Consider the following 21,520-nt stretch of genomic DNA (forward strand, 5'->3'; position numbering starts at 1 on the left):
AAAGGGGGGGGGGGGGTGACAAAACTTCACACTGTTCTTATGGAAAGCACCATAAGAGGAAATAAAGAGAAGAGAAGTACGGACTCAAGGAGGGAAAACATAACAGAGAATGAGAAGATGGGATGGTGGCAACTATTTTTATAAGAGCACGTGGAGGACAGGCAAAAGGAGAAAAGAGCAGTACAGGCAGTAAGCAATGAATCAAGGATGAGAGAGAAGAGAGCAGAGTGAATTTATTGCGATCCCGGTGTTTTGTTGTTCTGTTTTTTTTTGCTGACACAGTGAACATGGAGGGAGCAGGCAGCGTGTTTTTTTATAGGTCACATGCCACTTCACAATGATCTATGGATGCAGGCCCTTTGCAGACTTATACTGTTGAGCATGCATTATGTGGCTCAGCCAAGCGTGGACATTTGGGGGAGAGAGGAAGCATCCCCCCTTACTCACTCTTACCATCTATCCTCTACTGCTTTCCTTCCCATCATACCACTCTCTGTACGTACTTTTTCTTCTCAAGTTCTCCCTCTTTCCATATCTACCACTCAACAGAAAGCATCCTAAAGATGGTGTAATGCAACAAAGGTCTGACAGGGGTGAGCGTAAAATACTGTGCTACTCAGGCCTGTGTCCTTGAACATATCTATACCTGAAGTACTTTGATGATTTGATTATTTCTCTTCCCAAAACATTACCATCTGAAAACATAAATGTTTCAGTCAATTCAGTTGATGTACATGTAGTTTTTTAAACAGTTCTGTCTTTTACAAGGAGAAGTAGTTCTAAGCCAACTGTTTTGCCGGCACACTTAACTGCTATTTACAATTCACAAGGTCCTCTTACAAAGCTGCAAGGTGCCTAAATCCCTCAAATACAACAAAGTGGAAAGAAATACGGGGAGACAATGATCTGAAAATGAGCTGCTTATATTAGTCTCTTTAAGTAAGTTAAAAAATATGAACCGTTAAACACTGAACGGACACACATCTGAAAAACACCTGCAAACATTACATATAATAATCTTCATCCGTCTTAATCCTATCTTTGATCCAAACATTTCTGATTGTATCAGAGACATGGTGCTCCCAGTCATGCATCATTTAAAACAGCAAAGGAATTAAACAGTGACTAACAACCAAGGATTCATACAAAAATCAACCATGGGATATTACACACACACACACACACACACACACACACACACACACACACACACACACAGAACACACCCACACACACACACACACACACACACACACACACACACACACACACACACACACACACCACACACCACACCGCACGCACACACACACACACCAACCACGCCACGCACACACGCACACACCACACACGCACACACCACCCACCCACACGCCAAACGTAATTTTTGTCCACAACTCTTCATCTTAACATGATTTCATTGTGACCATGTTACACTAACGAAGATATATTATTCTATATTACTATCAACTAATTTAATATGCTCAACCAATAGGCCCCTGATTTATATTTGTGTTGGTTTGTCCATGAATTTAAATATGACTCCTTATTTATACTGTAGTATCAACTTTATTTTAAAGCAGTCTGGAATTGTCCAATCTACATTTATAATTACTTAAGTTTTTTCCTATACATTATTTATTGCTATCATTCTACTGGCCTCTTCTGCTTTTTAAAACTTCCATATCCATTTTTTGTAGTAGCCATACTTACAAGTGTGGTGGCACCTGTGTGTGTGTGTGTGTGTGTGTGTGTGTGTGTGTGTGTGTGTGTGTACACGTGTATCACAACTCATCTATCTCCTGCAGAGTCCACAGTCACTTGTTCAGCAGGGTCTAATTTATGCAGTGGCGGTGGCGATACTGTGGCGCATGCTGAAATGGCATCATTCTTCAGCGCTAACCCCTGTGTGCTCCCTCACACTTCCTCTCCCTGCTGACAGCTCCACCCCAGGCATGATTTATCAGGCCCTCAAGCAACAGACGAAGGCTCCGAGCACGTGTGCCGTGCCAGAGACGGATTAATAGATAAACACTGTGATTCCAGAACCAAATACAAGAGAGGGTCAACTTTGTAATGTCTTGAGATGGCTAAGGTCAGGACAATATGGACTGAGGCGTAGTGAGAGGATCAAATTTATGTTTCTGAAATACGGCAACGACTAAGCGATAACATTCTTGTTAGAAGTTTTGTATTTCTTAGTAAAAAATGTGTATTTTGGCTCACCAGTGCGTTTCACTCATTCAGTCTTCTCTAATGATACAAAGCTTATGGAGGTTGAACGCAAGTTTTGTCTTTATTACATAAAGTACTTAACATGTAGTTTCATAAATTATCTAAAGGTAACTTAGCCAGTTGTAGTAAATATATCAAAAAACTCCAATGCAACATTTTTCAAGCATCTACAGTATTTGCAAAACAATTGATTGAAACTCTAAAAAACAGACCTCTTCAGAGCGGTCTGTTATTTTTACACATTATCTACACCTCTCTGCACTCAAAATTGGCAAGTGAGCAGATGGTTCATGTAAAGGAACATGATAAATAATAAATGCACTCTGATCGTGGTAATTTTGAATTTCTTGAGGTTGGTAGCTTTTATTAATGACGTAATGAGATCAAGAAAAAAAATGCATGAAACAGATTTGGCTGTTTGTGTAGGTGGTCTGAACACGTAACACCCAATTTAACCTTGTTTTTTATGTGCACAAAGTGAGAAATCAAATGAACTGAATCACTGAATTTGTAATGCTGTTATGGAGAATGGAATTATGTTAATTTGGCTGAGCATTCAGCTGCATTGTTTAAAGGGTGAGCCGATTAAAAGAGGCAGTGGATGGTTAATATTGCATCATAATGGGATGGAGCATGAACCCGCCCAAGAACACAGTGTTCATGACGGCCTCCCGCAGTGCACCCCAGCTCATTATGGTCACATTAGGAGACTCTTTACGACAGATTCACCTATGGTGTCCCTCAGTAAGAAACTATTGCAACAGTAAGAAATATCACTGTTTAGTTTTTGTTAATGCAGTCTCATAAAATACCGTTTTCCTAAATGGGTTTGATAAATTCTACTTAGAACTGCTCGACACTCGCAGTTTTGGCAGATAAGGAGCAAGGTACTACATGTTACAGTAGAGAATGTGTGTACTTGCGCATGCAAATTATATTTGTGGAATAAAAAAGAATAGAATATATATTTTAATATATATTTCCCCAGTACTGTCAATAAACTTCCATGTGTTTGTGTTCCAGTAGTACTCACCGCACTGCTGCAGGGAATATCTTTGACTTTGAGCCAAGCCAGGTCCAATGTGCCCTCACCCTTGTAGCACGACTGCAGCCGCTCCTTGATTTTCTCATTGATCTTCCGCAGAGAGAAGACACACAGTGCAGAGTCCTGCGAGGCCTGGCGTGGACGCCTCTTTTGGCCTTTTGAGAAGACGGCGAACAAAACATCATCATCTGGCGCCACATCTAGTGAGCGTGCCAGGATAGCACCAGCTTTGGACAGGTAGGCTGCCTCAAGTAATCGGTACTCCACATTGCCACTGATGCATCCAATAGGCACCTCCACATAGGAGTTGAAGGCGGTGTCTGCCTTGCAGAGGCGGACTATCTTGGAGGTGTAGACTTGTTCCCGACCAGTAGAGGAGGATCCAGTGGTTGGCCCGCCCCCCATTTCAGGCTGCAAAGTCAGGAAGTAGACAAAGTTCCCACTGGCAAAGCCATAAATGTAGTATATGTCAAAGTCTGGGATGACCGTGAAAGTGTCTGAAGGAATCTTAATCATAGAGGCCACAAACTCATCATGGAAGACATAGGCAAACATGCCATCCTCCTCTGAGTTTCTGGCCAACTTGCGGCTAGAAATTGTTGGGAAGTACTCGGGTTTGCCATCTACTGCTGTGGCTACAAACAGCATGTCCGGTGAGGCATTGCCATATGACACAATGACCCCAAACACAGAGCCACTTTCATTGACACCAGAGAGGTAGTGCTCCTTCTTGTGGAAGGGCTCTCCTAGTTTGAAAAGGTCATCTAGGCGGAGGAGTTTGCAGATGCCCTGGTAGAGGCTGCCACATGCCAGCAGCCGGTTCTCCCGGTAGTCCATCAGAAGCATTTTGTTGACATTGTTAGTGAGTGTTAATGGTTCACTGCAGGGCTGGACAATACGTGGTGGGTAGCATTTGCGGTTGTCTTCATCCGGGCCAGTTTCATGGGACACCTGTACCTCCAAGGCCGGGGACAGTTTGTATATGCGATTGACGGCTCCCAAATAAACATTGCCATTGCGATAGTCCACTGCCAAATGGTTGAATGTCCATTCAGTGTTCTCAGCATGAAATGATTCATAATCCTCCGCCTGAAGGGATGCTGTGATCACTTGGGAGCCGGCACTGTGAGGCTGTGGGGCTTGCACCACTGTTTGTGATGTCACTGGAAGCGCCAGACTGGACAGGAAGCAGCATGCAAAAAAGAAGGTCCGTGTCCTGGTAAGGGACGTCATGGTTGTTTTGAGGCTGTGAGTGGTAAAGGAGAGGGAAGAAGGCACAGTCCAGTGCTATCGGCCAATCCAGATCAAGCCTCTATTGAGATGGAGGACATTATGTACCTAAAGAGGGAAGAGACAAAGCCCAGTGAACAACAGCAACATAAACTTAACCAAAAATTACAAAGAATTCAAGGCAATTGTCACATGGTATTGATTAACATCCATTATGCATATGAAGACTCTAGTGTGATTTATGTTCTAAATTTATCTGGCACAGATTAGAACAGAGCATCTTTACAAAGAATAATGAGGAAAACAGGTGAAGAGGCCACACATTTAAGATTCTAGCACAATCTATAATTAGAAAAGAAATGGGCTGGACAGAAAAAGGAATGAGGCTGAGGCACAGTAGAGGTTTAAAAGGCATTGTGCAGGGAGAGCTTTGGCCAATAGGATCAGTCCATGGATTGAGGAAAAGGATGGAAGAGGAGGAGTAATGTATTGTCTCAGAGGAGGTGATCAGCATGGCTCTGCACCATCTCTCTGCATGAACCCATGCCCCTCTACTCCCATCCTTGTCTTTCTGCTCCAGCCACTATACACCTAATTGATCTCCCCTTGGAGTAGCAATTTGCATGCTTTGGCGATTTCTCTCTTTTCTCCCAATAGGGCATCTCACCTGCTGACACTGCTAGCAGAGAGAAAAGGACCTTCTTTCTCTTTTTAACATACCTACACACACATACCCACACCGACACATGCACACACACACAAAGTAGGAGGTTTATGCGCAGAAGAGGAACAATTAGAGAGGAAATGCAAGTGGCTGCAGAAATAAGCTTCCCTATAGTCCTTAGGTCATTTGCAATGTCTCAGCATTACACATATAGCCATAGCAGACAGGCACGCACACACATGCAAAACCATGCCAATTTAATAAACATTTTGCATGTGGTGTGTAGAACTCACCAGCACAGATAATCAAGAAGAAATGACAGCATTTACGTGTAAACATGGTGGTCCTGTGTTAGTCGCCTGCTCAAATGCTTAAGTGGCAAACTGGAAATTATGAGGAGTGTTGTTCACCTGGGTAATGTGCAGTTATTAGTTTCTCACACACACACACACACACACACACACACACACACACACACACACACAAACACACACACACACCACACACACCCCACACACACACACACACACACACACAACACACACCCACACACCACACACACACACACACACACACACACACCCACATCACCCATCACACACACAAACTAAAGTACTGCAACACTAATCCAAATCAAATCTTCACAGTTTCATCCTGGTGCTGTCAACCTGAATCTAGTCTGGATCAACAGAAGTACTGTACATTTCCAAGATAAAGTTCCAGAAAATCAAGTTCCTTTTCCAGACTATTTTGCAAAGCCACCGTTGATGTGTCTAGTGTTTAGCACCGCCCAAGACGATTTTGACAGTTCAAAGACATGGCAACAACCCAGAGTCTTTCTTTCTCCTATCCTAGAATGTACATCTATGGTGTAACAGACCTTACTCCACAGACTAACCTGAATCATACTGATCACAAAATGGCATCATTGTTATATAAAAACATTATAAATAATTAACTATTTTTCTTGCACGTACAATATATTTGTCCTTAATGGAAAAATACACAATAGTCTAAACACAACTTTAAATTAACAAAACAGTAAGCAGGTCATCCCGGGCCTTTCTGTGTGGAGTTTGCATGTTCGGTGTGTGCGTGGGTTTTCCCCGGGTGCTCCAATTATGTTCCCCTCCCTCTCTACCAAGCTGATGCGGTGAGAGTCTGGTGTCGTAAGGCTGCAGTGTATCACCCAGGTGGGTTCTACACATTGGTGGTGTTAGAGCATAGTCCTCCCCCTGAAGCGCTTTGAGTGTCTATGATAAAGCGCTACATAAATGTAATGAATTTTATTATTATTATTAAAAGAGTTTGCAACTATGATCAATGTCTTAACTTTCAAGTACAAGTACAACTGTATTATGCCTAGTGCTAATGTACTGTACGTAAAAAAGTACATGTAATACCAACATCTTTCCTTTTAAAATTCAATGTATAACAATCTGCATGTTGTGGTGTAGAAGGTACATGGTGAAGGCAGGAAAAACACTCACACTTTCACTCATAGTAAAGCTATGCGAGTTTGTCTCTAAATCTTCATGCAAATCTCCATTGGAAAAACAGAGTTTTACTGAACAATGTCATGGTTGGGTTTTAGCTCACAGAAAAAAATAAAACAATGTAAAGGTATATAAGAAGAATTCCAATATTTTTATGGCATAAGGAAAAAAAGATTTCTTGTCCGAGCTAATTTTTTTTCACTAATTTTTAGTTAATTTATTTTGGCATAACATTCCAATTGTAAATTTCCCATTATTAATCTTTCATCTTTTACATTGATCAATATGAACACTTTCACCCATAAATGTTGGTGCTACTTAACATTATCCTGCCACAGATCACCTCTCAGGTTCATATCCAAGCAATCACAAGTTGTGGTGGTGTCAAATGCAATCTCACTGCAATCTTACCAATCTCCTCTCCATCTACTGGCAGGCAGAGAGCGAGCGAGAGAGAGAGAGAACAGAGCAGACAGCCTCTCTCTACACAGGATAAGAGGACCAGAGAGGAGGATGAGAGGGATACAACTGATACAGAGATATAAAAGATGACATGTATTGAGGTGTGCGTGTTTGTGCATGAATGAGAGTGAGTCAAAGAGCGATCATTACCATAGCTATGATGCCGAAGGGTGAAGGGAGAAACAGGTATAGGGAAATACAGGCTGTTGACAAAAACACTTACAAAATCATAAAATAATACTGCAGTAAATTGAGTGACAGACAAAACACTCTATAATAAGTAACTAATTCCCACAAAACAAATTTGGGATTCTGAAAAATTAATTAACATTACCAAATTCACCAAATCGGTATTTGCAACAAGGCAATTACATTACATATTAAGTTGTTTCCGTTAGTGTCCACCCACCGTAGACAAAGTGAGTGTAAGGGAGAAAGGTTTAGAGAAAGAAGCTAGTTGGAGCTACTGTAATGACAGAGCAGTGAGCCCATTAGGTTACCCTAAAAATAAAAGATGAGCTGGATATTAATCTCACAAAAAAGGAACAGCACTGGAGCTCCCACGTCTCCTTTACCTAGCAGGAGGGATGACCATGACTAAGTGTTCCTCTAAAATTCACAGACAACACTGTTCAATGGTTATTAATAGAAAATGAGGAAGAGAGGACCGAAGGAAGACAAAAGGTGACTAAAAGGGAAAAGAAGGGTGTGAGACATAGTGAAAGACAGAAGGAGAGGCTGTCATACCACCTTCACATCCACCTATCCTCATGAGTATGAACACTAATGCACTGAAACACAGCTGACATCCAAAATAAAACAAACAAAAACTTTGAAAAGAAAGGCTCCCAGTAGTCTCCCTTAAGAAATAAATGGGAGTTTTGTGAGCAAAATACTAAAAACTTTAAAAAGGAAAAACAAATGACACCCTCATCAGTGGTACCCTGCAATGGCATTGTGTCTGCCACATGAATCTGTTGGTGAAATGCAATTATCTATCCTGACGGGCTCGTTTAGTTGGTGTTTGCCTTTGCCTGCTGATCATCAAGCGCCATTAATTAAAGTTTGCTTTGGTTCAAAGGACTTACACATCAGACGCAAGCAAGCAAACACACACACACACACACACACACACACACAATCATTTTAACACATAGTTTATCTTTATCCAATATTCCATTAGTAGGCTACATGCCTTTTCCCTTGCCTGCTCTTATATTTTAAAATAAGGTGACGTGATACTGATGTGATGATACTGATGGCGATGATGTTTAAGAAAATTTGCAAATTACGGCACAACAGTAAAATAACTTCTAATGAGGTTGTCAAAATAGTTTATCCACTTCATAAGTAAGTAATATATTGCTTTGACTGAGGAGTTTAGACAAAAAGTTTATAATCTAGAGTAACATCTACAGACCAGCCAAGTATGAGGCAGATGCAAAAGGTAGTAGGGGCTTCAAATTCTGTGAACCGAGCGTGTAGCTGACTGCTCTGGGCTAGCTGCAAGCACCACACACACACACACACACACCACACACACACACACACACACACACCCACACACACACACACACACACACACACACACACACACACAACACACACCACCACACACAACACACACACACACACACACACCCACAACGAGAGGAGAGGAGAGGAGAAGCTTGGCAGATGGATAAAATGTGTCTCCCCCACCCCTAAACCAGATGACAGTTTTTGTGTTCCGTCTCTCACACATACAGTACATTTATTCTGGCTGTCAGAAATACTGCTCAAAACTTCCGACAAGACACAACCACACAGTTAGGTTCACAGATCAACTGCTACAAAACGTTCCGTTTCAAGCAAAATATTTTGATGCAGCAAAGCTAATTTCAGCGACAACAGTACTAGGCAAAGCTATTATGGATATGTCATGAACCATTTTGCTTTGGCAATGATTGTGTAATGGAGAGCAGAGGCCAGACATGACAATTGGGAGACACAACAAAAAAAACTAAAAAAAATAATCCCCTGCTATTTATAGTCTGACGGAGGGAGGCATTCATGTTGAAGAAATTACTTGGAATTAAAGAAACTGTCAAAGTCTTTCGTAAACAGCTTAACTTCTCACAGTGTACATGTTTAAAATAACTATCACATTCAGAAAAACACTATGAGTCAAACGGGATTAGGAGATTATGAGTATGAATGTGGGTAATTACACATAATCTTTTATATTCATAAAGAAAAAACAGACTGCACACTTATCTAAGGTAATTTGTTGCAGGGTGAAAGGAGGTGAATGAAAGACTGTGAAAGACTAGCACACAGAGACAATCAAGACCGCATAACAAGCAAACAGAATGGAAGCACAAGGGTGCAGAAGCACAATGGTGACAAAGATTTAAGAGATAGGAAACAGAATGTAGAGAAGAATGAAGTGAGAAGGAAGAAAGGTCAGTGAGGTTTCAGAGAAGTAATGGAGATGTTAAGAGCATGTCTCGCTCTAGCTACAGGTCAGCTACTCAGTCAGGACTGTGTCCATTTGCTGGGGAGATGGAGGGAAGGGTGGCTAGATGCATGGATGTAAGATAGCCGGATTCGGAGAAATAGTCTCCTCTCATGCTTGTACAGAACTTCGTAGTTGGCATTTTCAGTGGAGGAGCTCACACCCTCACCTTAAATGGAGGAACTCCCACTAGCATCCAGTAATATTTACTATTTATTTTAAGATTTTGTGAAATAATTACATTGCCAGGCCCCTAAATATTTTTGGTTGGCGTCTAGTCTACTTTTATTTGGTTAATGACTGCATTGTTTTAGGAGTAATTAAAGCAGCAGTGGACAAAAATGTGTATTTCTGTAAATGCCTTTCTATGCTTATTTGCTCATTATGTTCTACCGTTTTCATGGGACAGAAGGCCATTTTTTCGCCACTGCACCCTGGGAATGGTTTTGTCAGCCATTGCTGTGTTTTATGAGCATGAATCTTTCTGGTTGACAAGATATCAGATGGCCGTTGTAGTACTGTAGCACTGTACTTTTAAGGCTCTCATTAACACTCATTCAGACTCTGCACCTGCTCATTTGACGCTACTAAACACCTACTACTAAAGTCTGCTTGGCAGCTTGATTACATGTCTCTAACTAATGAGTGCTCCAGTTATTATAATGCATTACCATGCATTTATTGAGACCTTTTTTAATGATTGTAGTTGTTATTGGTCTGGGATATGATGAGTCCTGGGTGGAGGCAGTGGTAGCATAGCAGAGGATCAGCAAGTATTAGTCTGAGATATGGGGTATGAGACTCAGCATGGGAAAAGAAAAGTTAGAAAAGAGAGCAAAAATAAGTGAGTGAGAGAGCCAGAGTAAGACAGAAAATACAGAAAGAAAGACAGTGACACAGAGGCAGATGAATAAAAAGAAAACAAGCAGACAGATATGTGTGTCCCAGAAGCAGTGGAGTGGTGAAGTCTCCCCCCAAACCTCCAACCACCCTACTCCCCTGCTGAGCTCTGGCACTGATCAGAGGAATAAGCATCACTCTGCATTGCAGCCACACACTGGGACTAGAGGAAAACACAGTGTCCCTGCACTCACAGAGCATAATCACACACACACACACACACACACACACACACACACACACACACACACACACACACACACACACACACACACACACACACACACACACACACACACACACACACACACACACACACACACACACACACACACACACACACACAGGCATTGTACTTTGTCACAACAGTACTTCTTGCCCTCCACCCCCACCTTACCCCTCTACAACTCTGGCAAAAAAGAAGAATTAAACTAGAGCAAGGTAAACTAAGGCTTTTTCAGCTTGCTTTCACTCTCGCAAAAGCCAATTATATATTACTTGGAAATATAGAAAAAAATGTGCACACAAATTAGCATTAAAAGTGCTTGCCCTCACAGGACTCAGGCTAAGGGAACGCACAAACATCCAAACACCTTTAAATAACATGGACAAACATGTATGCACAGCTAGCATGGCCCTGTATATCCATGCATTAAATAGGTTAGCATGCTTCAGGGTTAAAAAAGTATGATTTTACTTAAACTTACAATCATGATTATTTGCCTCAGTTTAAAGAAAAAAATTAAACTATTGCACTTTTATTTCTGATGATATTTTCTCTTTTTCTGATGGGTATTTGTAAAAGTAGCAGGTGCTAAACAATTGTTTTCATTCCTACACCATAATTAAAACTATTAATTTCGAGAGGACACCCACAACCCTTTTCAGGGCAGTGACGAGCATTAAAAAACACATCAATGTGGCTGAATTCCATTATTTTATATTAATTATTATTATTATTATTATTATTATTATTATTATTATATTATAAGATTAAGACGTGCAATCAAATAATAATGTTGCAGCCCCATCATTCACACACACACACCTGAACAGAACAAACAAATAAAACTTGATGGATGAAGGAGTGATCAGGTCTAACATGCCTATCAGGCTAAGATAACCCCTGCTGATACACAAAACAGATGGCACAGTCATCTCTCTCAGGAAGGCAGCAGCAGGAAGAAAAAAGGAGGACAGAGAGGATGGAGAGAGAAGCCGGGGTGTCCTTGGTTACATCAAGACGTGGATTAGCAGCATGGATTACTGTCACCAGATACCCTGTCTAGATCGGGGTTAGGAGGTCTAATCCACCACGGCTGTTTATATTACAAAGAAGGCTTTCGGATTGTACTGTCAACTGGATACATATCATATGAATGGCAGAAAACTGACAGAGCAACTCTGACATTATGTACTACAGATGTAGCAATCATCCCAGTGTTTACAAGCATCAACGCTCTGCAAATAATACATAGTTTAATTATTAAAGCAACCATTTTAAAATCTCCACCTACAATTTTCAAGGGAATCTTTTCCTGCTCAGTAACTGACGTCACTTTAGACTGACGCTATTAAACCAAGCATTTCCCATGTAGCCGCTTCAACTCCTCTGTCCTCGCATCTCTCTCCCACATCTTGGCGTGGCTTCCTTGTGTCTTAGCTCCCCCGAACAACACAAGTGAGGGAAGGGAGGAGACACGTTAGCACAATAAAAAGCAGCCCATATGTAATGGAAATAACACGGTTATCCACAAAGATGCAAGGCAACAGTGAGTAATGTCAAAAAAGGGGCAAAAAAGGGGCAAAAAAAGCAGAAAAGGAAAGTATCCTGTGGCCTGAGAATTTACTGCACGAAAAAAGCATAGCCAAGTGTAGTAAATCACTGATCCGTTACACAGTAAGTGTGTCACATGTTTTCTTCTTCCTAGCTTGTCATCTATCTTTCTTTCTCTCCTTTTTTAGAGCAGGTCTTCATTGAACATTTCAGAGAAGGGGTCTAAGCAAAGATCCAACTGGACAACCCCTCTGGATTTTAGAGAAATAGCTGATATCTGCCCATCCCTTTTCTTCGCTCAAACCCTTTCATTTTCTGAGATTTACAAATCATCCCTCAAACACTCATCTTTCTAAAGTCTGGCCCCTCCAGAATGTTTTCTGTACAGAAATAATAATCTCTGCAATGCGTATTTTGTAACAATATCACTAGTAGCGTTTCTACAATGCAAAGAGAGTGGTAAATGACAGAGTCCTTGATGGAGTACAGCACTCAAACAGTCCTTGGTTCCAAAGTAAGGTCACTCAAACACAAACTCTGCACACACACACACACACACACACACACACACACACACACACACACACACACGGCTCAGGCTGTATGCAGTGGGTGCTGATGCAGGCTGAGATTGGTGGAGTGTGTTATCATCCGTGTAGATCAAGAGGCTCTAATGTCATTAGGACTGTTGAAGAACCCACTGGCCTGCAGTCATCGCCTCGCTCTGATTGGGTTAGACTGTGGCTGACTTCCTGAATAGGAAGGGCCTCTGTGTTTGACACAGGCCACATAGCAGTGGCCAGAGAGGGCCATTTACAGAGTGAACTTAATGAAGCTCTGAATTCAATTAGGATGACTGAGTCCCAACAAAGACACACAAGCAACTCATCAGTGAGCATTAGGGACCATAATCACACACAAGATAAGTATTACAATTGAAAAAGCTTCATCTGCATTTATTAGCTGTATAGAATACAGAATAACAAAACAATAAGTAAAAACCAGGATGACCACTGCACACCTATTTTTGACATGTTTTAACAACTAATGCTTTAAACAATCCCCTTCTAAGATGGAGTGTTTCAAAAACCTTAGAAATTTGTAAGGATGAGCAGAGTGGAGCAGAGCTTTAATATTTCCCTTTAATCTATATTTAAAAAGAAACACAGATGACATATTTTGTATTAACACAAGAGATCTCCTTGATCATACTTTTGAACTGCCCCCTAGTTATAGTCATGTTGTGCCATAAAAGATGTAATTTGCTGTAATTACTATAAATGTAGCCAACAATCCTTCTTAAATGGTGTTGCTAGGCACTGTCTGACAGCTGCTTTCATAGGACAAATTTAAAGCCTCTAGCTCTCTCTCATTTTCCATTTCTCTGTCTTTCTCTCTCCCAATTCCCTTATTCCCCACGCTTACGGGCAGACAGGAATGCAGGGCTGTGTAGACAAATCAGCTCTCGCTTCCATGGCACCATTAAAGTCCCAACACGTCCTCCCTCTCTTTCTCTATCCATCCATTTTTACTTCACCTGTACCTCTCCTCCATCCCTTAGCTCTTCTGTTACTTCATGAGTTTGATATTTCTACCCCCACCCCTTCCCTTCCCCTTTCTGTCTCATCTCTAGTTTCCAGTATCCCTTTTTCCTCTCGACACAGTAATTAATTATGAGTTGTAGTTTGCTTGAAGCTGAAATGACTCTGAATGTTTTGCTGCAGTGGGAGAAACAAGACACGTCAGAGTAGTGTGCTCCAAGTGTTTTCCTGTGTGCTTTGGTCAAAAATACAGAAATGGCTTTGCTGTCTGTTACCTTTAAGGCAGGCTGGGTTACTGCTCAACAATTATGGGAGTGCTTGTGTCTATCTGAATTAGAGCCTTACTGTTAGCTTATAAGGGCCACTAATTCACAGTGCAGGAATACCAAAGATATATTTAAAGTAAATAAGAAATAGTGTTGCCATAGTTTGTCCATCAAAGAGCATAGAGGAAGTGAATGTGAATGTGAATATCCGTTGTTTGTCCACACAGACAATATAACCAAAAAATCATTCCCAGCAGCAGGCATTCCCACACATACACAGGGATAGTGTGACCTCTGAGGTTTTACCCTCCATGCAGTCAGGCTTGCTGAGTTGTGGTGAGACTTGATTTCCAGCAAAGGTGACATTCTTAAAGCTCTTCTTTCACATTCGCTCATCACTCTTCTTGTCCCTCTTCCTTTTTCCCTGCCTGTCTTGCTCAGCATTATCCAAGCATGTCAGTGCCACTGAAGCATGTAATAAATCAGGAATTATAACACTTTAGGCCTCCAACCATAACACAAAGCTTATGTAAGAATGTGGAGTGGAGGTTATTTGAATAGGGTGGGGGTGAGCTTGTGAAGCCTCTTGACCGGACATGGAGGGAGCGAGCAAGAAGAGGAGGTAAAATGAGGTTGTATGATCAATGCAGAAACTGAAGCTGTCTTCCCTTGGTTTTAGAGTTTCCTTTATTTGGGGTGGCACTCCAAACACAGAGATACAAGAGCTCATTATTTATGTTTTTGATCAAACTTGTGCACTTCCTGCTACAACATGCCCAAATGTCTGCTGTGAAACACACACACACACACACACACACACACACAAAGCTAAGAGCCTAAGGGAAGGGTGTAGAAGAGTTAGATATCTGTGGTCCAGGTTGAGACAAGCCCAGAGACTACTGGTACCTTGAGGAAAAGCACAAATTGTTACCATAACATCTAAATACCTTAGATCCAAACCACTGGCATCATGAAATGGAATATGAAAAACAAATGGGTATGAATTGTATTTTAATGTGGCCACACCGAAAGAACACCATCTCCCAGAACTGTCAAATGCCCCAGATCATTAGTGCTACAGTCTTGCCAAAAAGATATTTCTTTTGTTTAACGAACCACTGAAAATGTATTTTCAAAATATTTCAGGACTGCTATTGTCACCATGCCATCTCTTTAAAGTAATCCCTTTTTTAAAACTTGATATAACGAGTTCCACCCTTTCATTTTGTCACGTGTGTATTGATTATATTTACCTATATTTATGAGTCACACTTAGTTTTGCCAAGTAACCCTCGCTGTCATTAACATCCAGGAATACTTATTCATTCACTTTACTATAAGCCATAAAAACATTGATAACATAGTCTTAATGACGATTATTTCCAACTGGTTACAGCTTGTGTGGCAAAAAAACATATCCACAAGCCAAAATAACTTCTTCCGAACTTACTCATTGTCGCTGTAAACGCGCTGGGGCCTGCCCCAGTTCACATCTTTCGTTATGACAAATGAAGCCATTGACCGCAGTTTTATGCTTTTTTATATCCATTTGTCTGTTTCTCCCACTAAATCCTTTATTCAGTGACCTGTCTGTATCAGCCGCTTTCCCCGTCTTCCTCCCTTACTGTTGCTGAACAGTGCTAAAGCAGACTTGACCTATGAGATTAACTTCTAAGACATGAAAGCTTAATAATTTAGAAGGCTTTGTGGTGATTATAAGAAAAAGGTTAAACTGCTGCTGCTGCTGCTTTAATTCACTCACTCACTCTGTTTCTACACTTTTTTTAATCTCTTTTCTTTTAAAAATGTGTATATCAGGTATCTGAAAGTGGATGTGCACAGTAGTGCAAGTGTGTGACCAAATGTGTGTGGTGTGTGTATGTGTGGTGAGCTCAATACAAAGGGTCAAGAAATAAACTATTGGACAAAAACAGTTATATTAAGCCATCCTATCTTATCCCATTCCATCACACACACTGTTACACACACATAGAGAAGCACCATGCACATCTGTGAGCTCATCACTGCAGTGATTGATTTGGTTTGCTTGAAGCGCGTGGATTACAGCTTTCCCTTATAATCTGTAGTGGTGATGAAGAAGAGTCTTAAAGATCTCAGCTCCTGGTTTTAATACGCACAGCTGGAACGAGGTCAGTCAACTGCCCTGTAGTGCCCTTTTAAATTGTTATTTTCATGTGTTGCTGTAATTCACGTTTAACTGCCTACAAATGTAATTAACTCTTTACTAATTCACTGAAAAAAGATTAAAATCACTAATATGATATAATAATTATTTTTAAAAGTACACCCATGGGCGCCTGGGTAGATCACCTGGTAGAGCAGGCGCCCATATATAGAGGTTTTACTCCTTGTTGCAGCGCCAACCCTGCGGCCCTTGCTGCATGTCATTCCCCTTCACTCTCCTCTTTCATGTCCTCAGCTGTCCTATGTTGTTTTTTAATTTTAAAAAAATTTAATTAAAAGAATTTAAAAAAGGACACCCATAAAAAAAATTGCCATCCAACTCAACATCAGCACTAAATACAACCTCATAAATTACCACTGTGTTAAATCAACATATCATTTGTCACAATGTCAATGGAAAACTGAACACTCCATTGGACGTTGATGCATTCATCTTGCATGTACCTCTGACTGTGTCTTGCTCTTAACTTTGTGGTTGCCTCAATTAGAAAGACAAAAAAATGACCTTATTTTTGACTCTGCTTTTGAAAAAGGTACAGTGTCATACGTTGTCATTCTGTTCACATGCACATCTAGTGTAAATTACCTAGGTATAGGCCATGTGGGATAGATGAAGAATGTGGGACATGCCAGTGAAGACAGAATATCTACACCTGCAGAAACTTGCAGCTCTGCGGTAATGGTCCCACAGAACTGAAAAATGTGCAGTTTGACAGGATGTGTCAAAAGTGCCCTTCCACCTGCTGAGATATTCCACTTTTAAACACATACAGCAAATGGTGCTATATTATAACTACTGCCTGAGAAATAGCAAAGACAGAGAGACAGAAGAAGAAACAGCTGGCACGATTCAGCATAAGTGGATAAGTGAATGTGTCATTTCCCTGAAAGGTCAAAGTAAAAAACAAAGATGAGTCAATGCTTTCACAGCGCAGAGAAAGCGAAATAGCCATAAAGCCATTATTGTAACAAATATCGCTGATTATATAATGTCATATTTAAGGCATCTCCTCGAACTAAATATCTTCATACTCCATTCCAATTATCTTTCAACACGTAACGTAACACGTAATGCGCATAACATTTCTCCCTTTTTAAGTCATTCTTCTACTTTCAAACAAGAAAAGTATGCATCTATCTAAACTACTAAAACTAATGTTGGCATGATGGCATTCTAGGTAGTAATTGCCAGTAATTGCCAATAATTGAGAATAATTACAATGCAGAGTATCCTTTGGGCTTGCAATGAAAATGTTGACTGTTAATATTTAATTGATGAGTTGAATGATTCACCACAGGAGTCATTCATGCAGCAGGTGCATGCCAAACTCATGTCCATTAAGGTGAATTTAAACTAAATACACAAATATATTCATAGAAATTCTGCAGCCTACACATTGGAGATGAAGGTGGTGTTGCTAAGAGTAATGCATGCTAAGAAATACATAGGCTATATATATATATATATATATATATATATATATATATATATATATATATATATATATGTATGAGGTGCACCTACATAATTTTTCTGCACCCCTTGCTGTCCTTGACTGCAAAGGGAAGGGTCAGAGCTCAAATGTTAAATCAAAGAGTGTTAACTGGCAGGTCAATGGAGGGGATGGCCTTCAAGTAACTTAAACAATATTTGCTGTTAAAGTCAATTATATTTTTAAATAAAAAAAAGTATTACATGTGTGGCTATGCACTGTGTGCACACAAGCCAAATGTCAGCGTCATACTTTGTCTGCCATGTTGATATTAAAAAAATGTGGACGAAACACTGTTTTTTCCGTAATACAGGCAGAAAACTCAACAGCAAAGAGAGATGGCATCAATTTGTAAAGCTTGAGGCACTTAATAAGGGTGCATACATATTTTAAGTGGGTCTGAGAATCTTCCATTGAAACAATGATGACTTTGTAGAAGCTCATGATTGAATTGTTATTAAAATTTCAGTATAATTAATATTAGATTCAATATGCTAAAAGAAATTCATGGAATGGACAGTTTGACATGAATACAATAATGTACACAATTTACAAAACACTCTTGAACATCAGCTAAGAGGTGGGTAAACTAAGAGCAGGCAGGTTTACAATCTTTTACATGCCTTTTTACAGAACCTCCCTCCCTCCACACCGTTTGTCTCCCCTCAAACTTTCCCTCTCCCTTCTCTCTAAGCCTATGGCATAAACACATCAGACAAGCTTTTCTACCCAGCCGTCGTTCACAGTGGCAAACAAGAAGATGCAAAATGTTTTTTTACCCCTGCTCTCTCTCTCTCTCTTCCTCCCTTTTCCCCTTTTCTGCTTTCGTCTCCCCACAGTTGTCCATGGCTGTTTTTATACTTTGATTTTCTGCAAGCTTTACCACATCACATTACTTTTCCCAGATACATGGATAAAAACCTCTTACATATACACACCAACTTACACATGGACAAACGCACACACCCACACACCCACACACACACACCCACACACACTCTTGCCAGTGGGCCCAGGAGTGCCATGACAATGCAGCACGGATGGACACAAAGAAAGGGGAGGGTGGAAGGAAGGATGTAAACCTCTTTCAGAACTTATTCTTTCTCCACAGTTACATTTGTAGAATGATGAAGATGATGAAGATGGCCTTTTTCTGAGCCAACAGAGAAAAACGTCAGGGGGAGGATGCTTGATACAATACCAAACTGGCTCACCTTCCCTCTAGTCTATCAATCGGGGATTGGAATAGTGCTGATGTCTCCAGCAACTTCCAGTGCACTGTGTGGGAGGTGGCAGAAGGAGATGTGTGCTCAGTATAGAAAGGTGTGGTCATAACAGCTAAGACTTTGTCCTTATTTATAATACTCAACATTTTGTCGCTGCAAATTATCTCTGCTCTCTTTCTATGTTAGGATACTGTATATTGGTCTTCCGATCAGATATAACCATTTGAAGACACCAACTTGGATTGTGGGAGCTTGGGATGGACATTTTTATTACTTTTGAATCAACCTTTATGAATCAATGTATCATCAGAAAAATAACGGACAGATTAATCGATAATAAAAAGCCCCAACCTGCTCAGAAATGTTGCAGTTGCTCAGGATAGCATGAGCACCAAATAAGCACCAAACACTCCATCAGTCACTGTTTTCAAATAGACAAGACATTCAGTGTGGTAGAGGACCTTAAAATCCAGGCAATCTAACAGTCATTGTAATCAATCCGGAGTATTGGCACCTTTTTCTCACTGCTGATAAAAAAAGGGAAAGTAAAGGTCAAATATCCATCACAGTATCAACCTAGCATGTCTCTTTAGTGCCTCCTGCTATTTTTCAAGGCAAGCACAGCAGTGAGGACAATTTCTGTGGAGGGGTTCTCAGTTGACAAATCATGTTGCCATAGGAATGCTGTTAGTTGCGTGGGTGGCAGGTAAGGATGTTGTGTGTTGCTATAGTGAAAATATTTTGTTGGCTAAACAAGAATACAAGCTTGAGAGGGCAGGAAGCTTTCAGCGATCAGTTGATGATTCTGAGTCCTAACAATCTTTTACAACAGGGGAGGGAGTGAGAAATAATGACATAAATGAAACGTGGGTCAGAGTTGATTTATGATATCATGTGTGAGTAAACACTTCCTGCATATTAACCAGATAAGTCTGAAGCGTAACCAAAATAACAAAATTATACATGTTTTATTCCAGGAGAGCAACAAAATTCTTCCTAGTACTTTAATGTTGGGTCCTGGCTAAGAGTCAATCACTGCATTCACACACAAGCCTTTCCAAATCCCATCAACAGAAGAAAAAAACACTCAAGAAAGGCAAAATCCCAAACTCAAAAGAGAGTAGCACACAGGGAAGAATAACATGAAATCCCAGTGTAAGCCTTGTTAAATCTCTCCGTAACATCCCCACAACATTATGCTGCTAGACTATGATATATCCAGAGGGGAGGGGGTAGACAGGAGAAGGTGGGGAGATGCAGGGAGGGTATTACAGTACTGGCTTCTGGCTATAGCGCGGCAGCCCGCTGTTTCACAATTACTGTGGTAACACTGCATACTGATGCCCCCTGACACCACTGACACTCTGAGCAGACAGGAAGTGTGAGAGAGAGGAGACAAGAAAGAGTGGAACAGAGTGTGTGGGGGTGACAAAAGTGGTGAGACGTATCATTAACTTTAAATTGTCTGGTCATGCCAATAGGGGATCCCTCCTGCTAGGAAACAACCCTATACCTAACAAATATAGTAGTCAAACATAGTTATCACATTCTCAGTATATTTTTCTGTCAACACTACTCAGTATGGCCATTCCTACAGGGGTCTAAAAACACTTGTCAATCATAGCAGCACTACACTTACACAACAATTTTTATTTTTTAAATAAAAGCAATATTACAGTCATTTTGCATGGCAATCTTAAAACTGTTCCATAGTATTTTGTTCACAGCAAAACCCATGGAAAGCCTAATAAAAGCTTTGTGCATGCATCTACTGAAACCTGAAACACTGGTGTTGTATCCTTATTTGTATATGTGGTGCTTTGAAAATTCCCCTTCCATAAGACGTCACAGACCTTTTTCAGCACTTAGCACCATAACCACTTATCCTCTTTATAAGCTGAAAGAAGTTAAACTTTTCTGAAATACTGTGCACATCAATCTCAATCAAGAGTTCCTACAACCAATACAGTTGAAGCAACACTAGGACCAGAGTGCAGGGTCAAGAGCTGACATACTACTGGTAACAAACTGACATTAAACTACTGCATGTGGACGGCACTGCAAATCCTAATGCTTGCAAAAAGTTGACTTGTGGACACAGTCATAATAATATTGTTGTACAAAACTTTCGAATTGCATGCTTAAGTAACATAATATCAAAACATGGTTTGTTTCTGCAGTTGCATTTAAAATAACCTTTTGTATATGCACGCATGCATGCATGCATATTTAAGCATGCGTGCCCATGCTTCATTGTAACAGACAGGATGAAAACGGAATCAGGGGCCTAATCCTCGCATGGATTTAAGGTGTCGGACCAGACCATCTGCAATTTTCTCATCATTTCATGCATCCGAAACATAACAAATTTACTGCTTGTCATGCTCGGCTTGGCACACTCTAACATAAGAGCCAATGTACCACAACGTGTTGCCTGCCGCTGCATCAAAAAGAGCTGTATATGTGTGTATATATATATATAT

General features: G+C 40.6%; 1 protein-coding gene across 3 annotated transcripts in view; it reads right to left on the reverse strand.

Annotated features, from left to right (window-relative positions):
• plxna4 (plexin A4) overlaps window positions 1-21,520 on the reverse strand; it is a 250,952-nt gene that overhangs the window by 221,815 nt on the left and 7,617 nt on the right. For 2 of the 3 annotated variants that reach the window (XM_032505050.1, XM_032505049.1), the window contains exon 2: window positions 3,269-4,618. In XM_032505050.1, coding sequence (XP_032360941.1) covers window positions 3,269-4,513 — 1,245 coding nt within the window. In that variant the 5' untranslated portion in view covers window positions 4,514-4,618. Of the gene's footprint in view, window positions 1-3,268; window positions 4,619-19,025; window positions 19,088-21,520 lie in introns of those variants that run through there. The other variant, XM_032505051.1, reaches the window with a different exon arrangement.

The sequence above is a fragment of the Etheostoma spectabile genome, chromosome 23 (genome assembly GCF_008692095.1).
Source record: "Etheostoma spectabile isolate EspeVRDwgs_2016 chromosome 23, UIUC_Espe_1.0, whole genome shotgun sequence".
Classification (NCBI taxonomy): domain Eukaryota; kingdom Metazoa; phylum Chordata; class Actinopteri; order Perciformes; family Percidae; genus Etheostoma; species Etheostoma spectabile.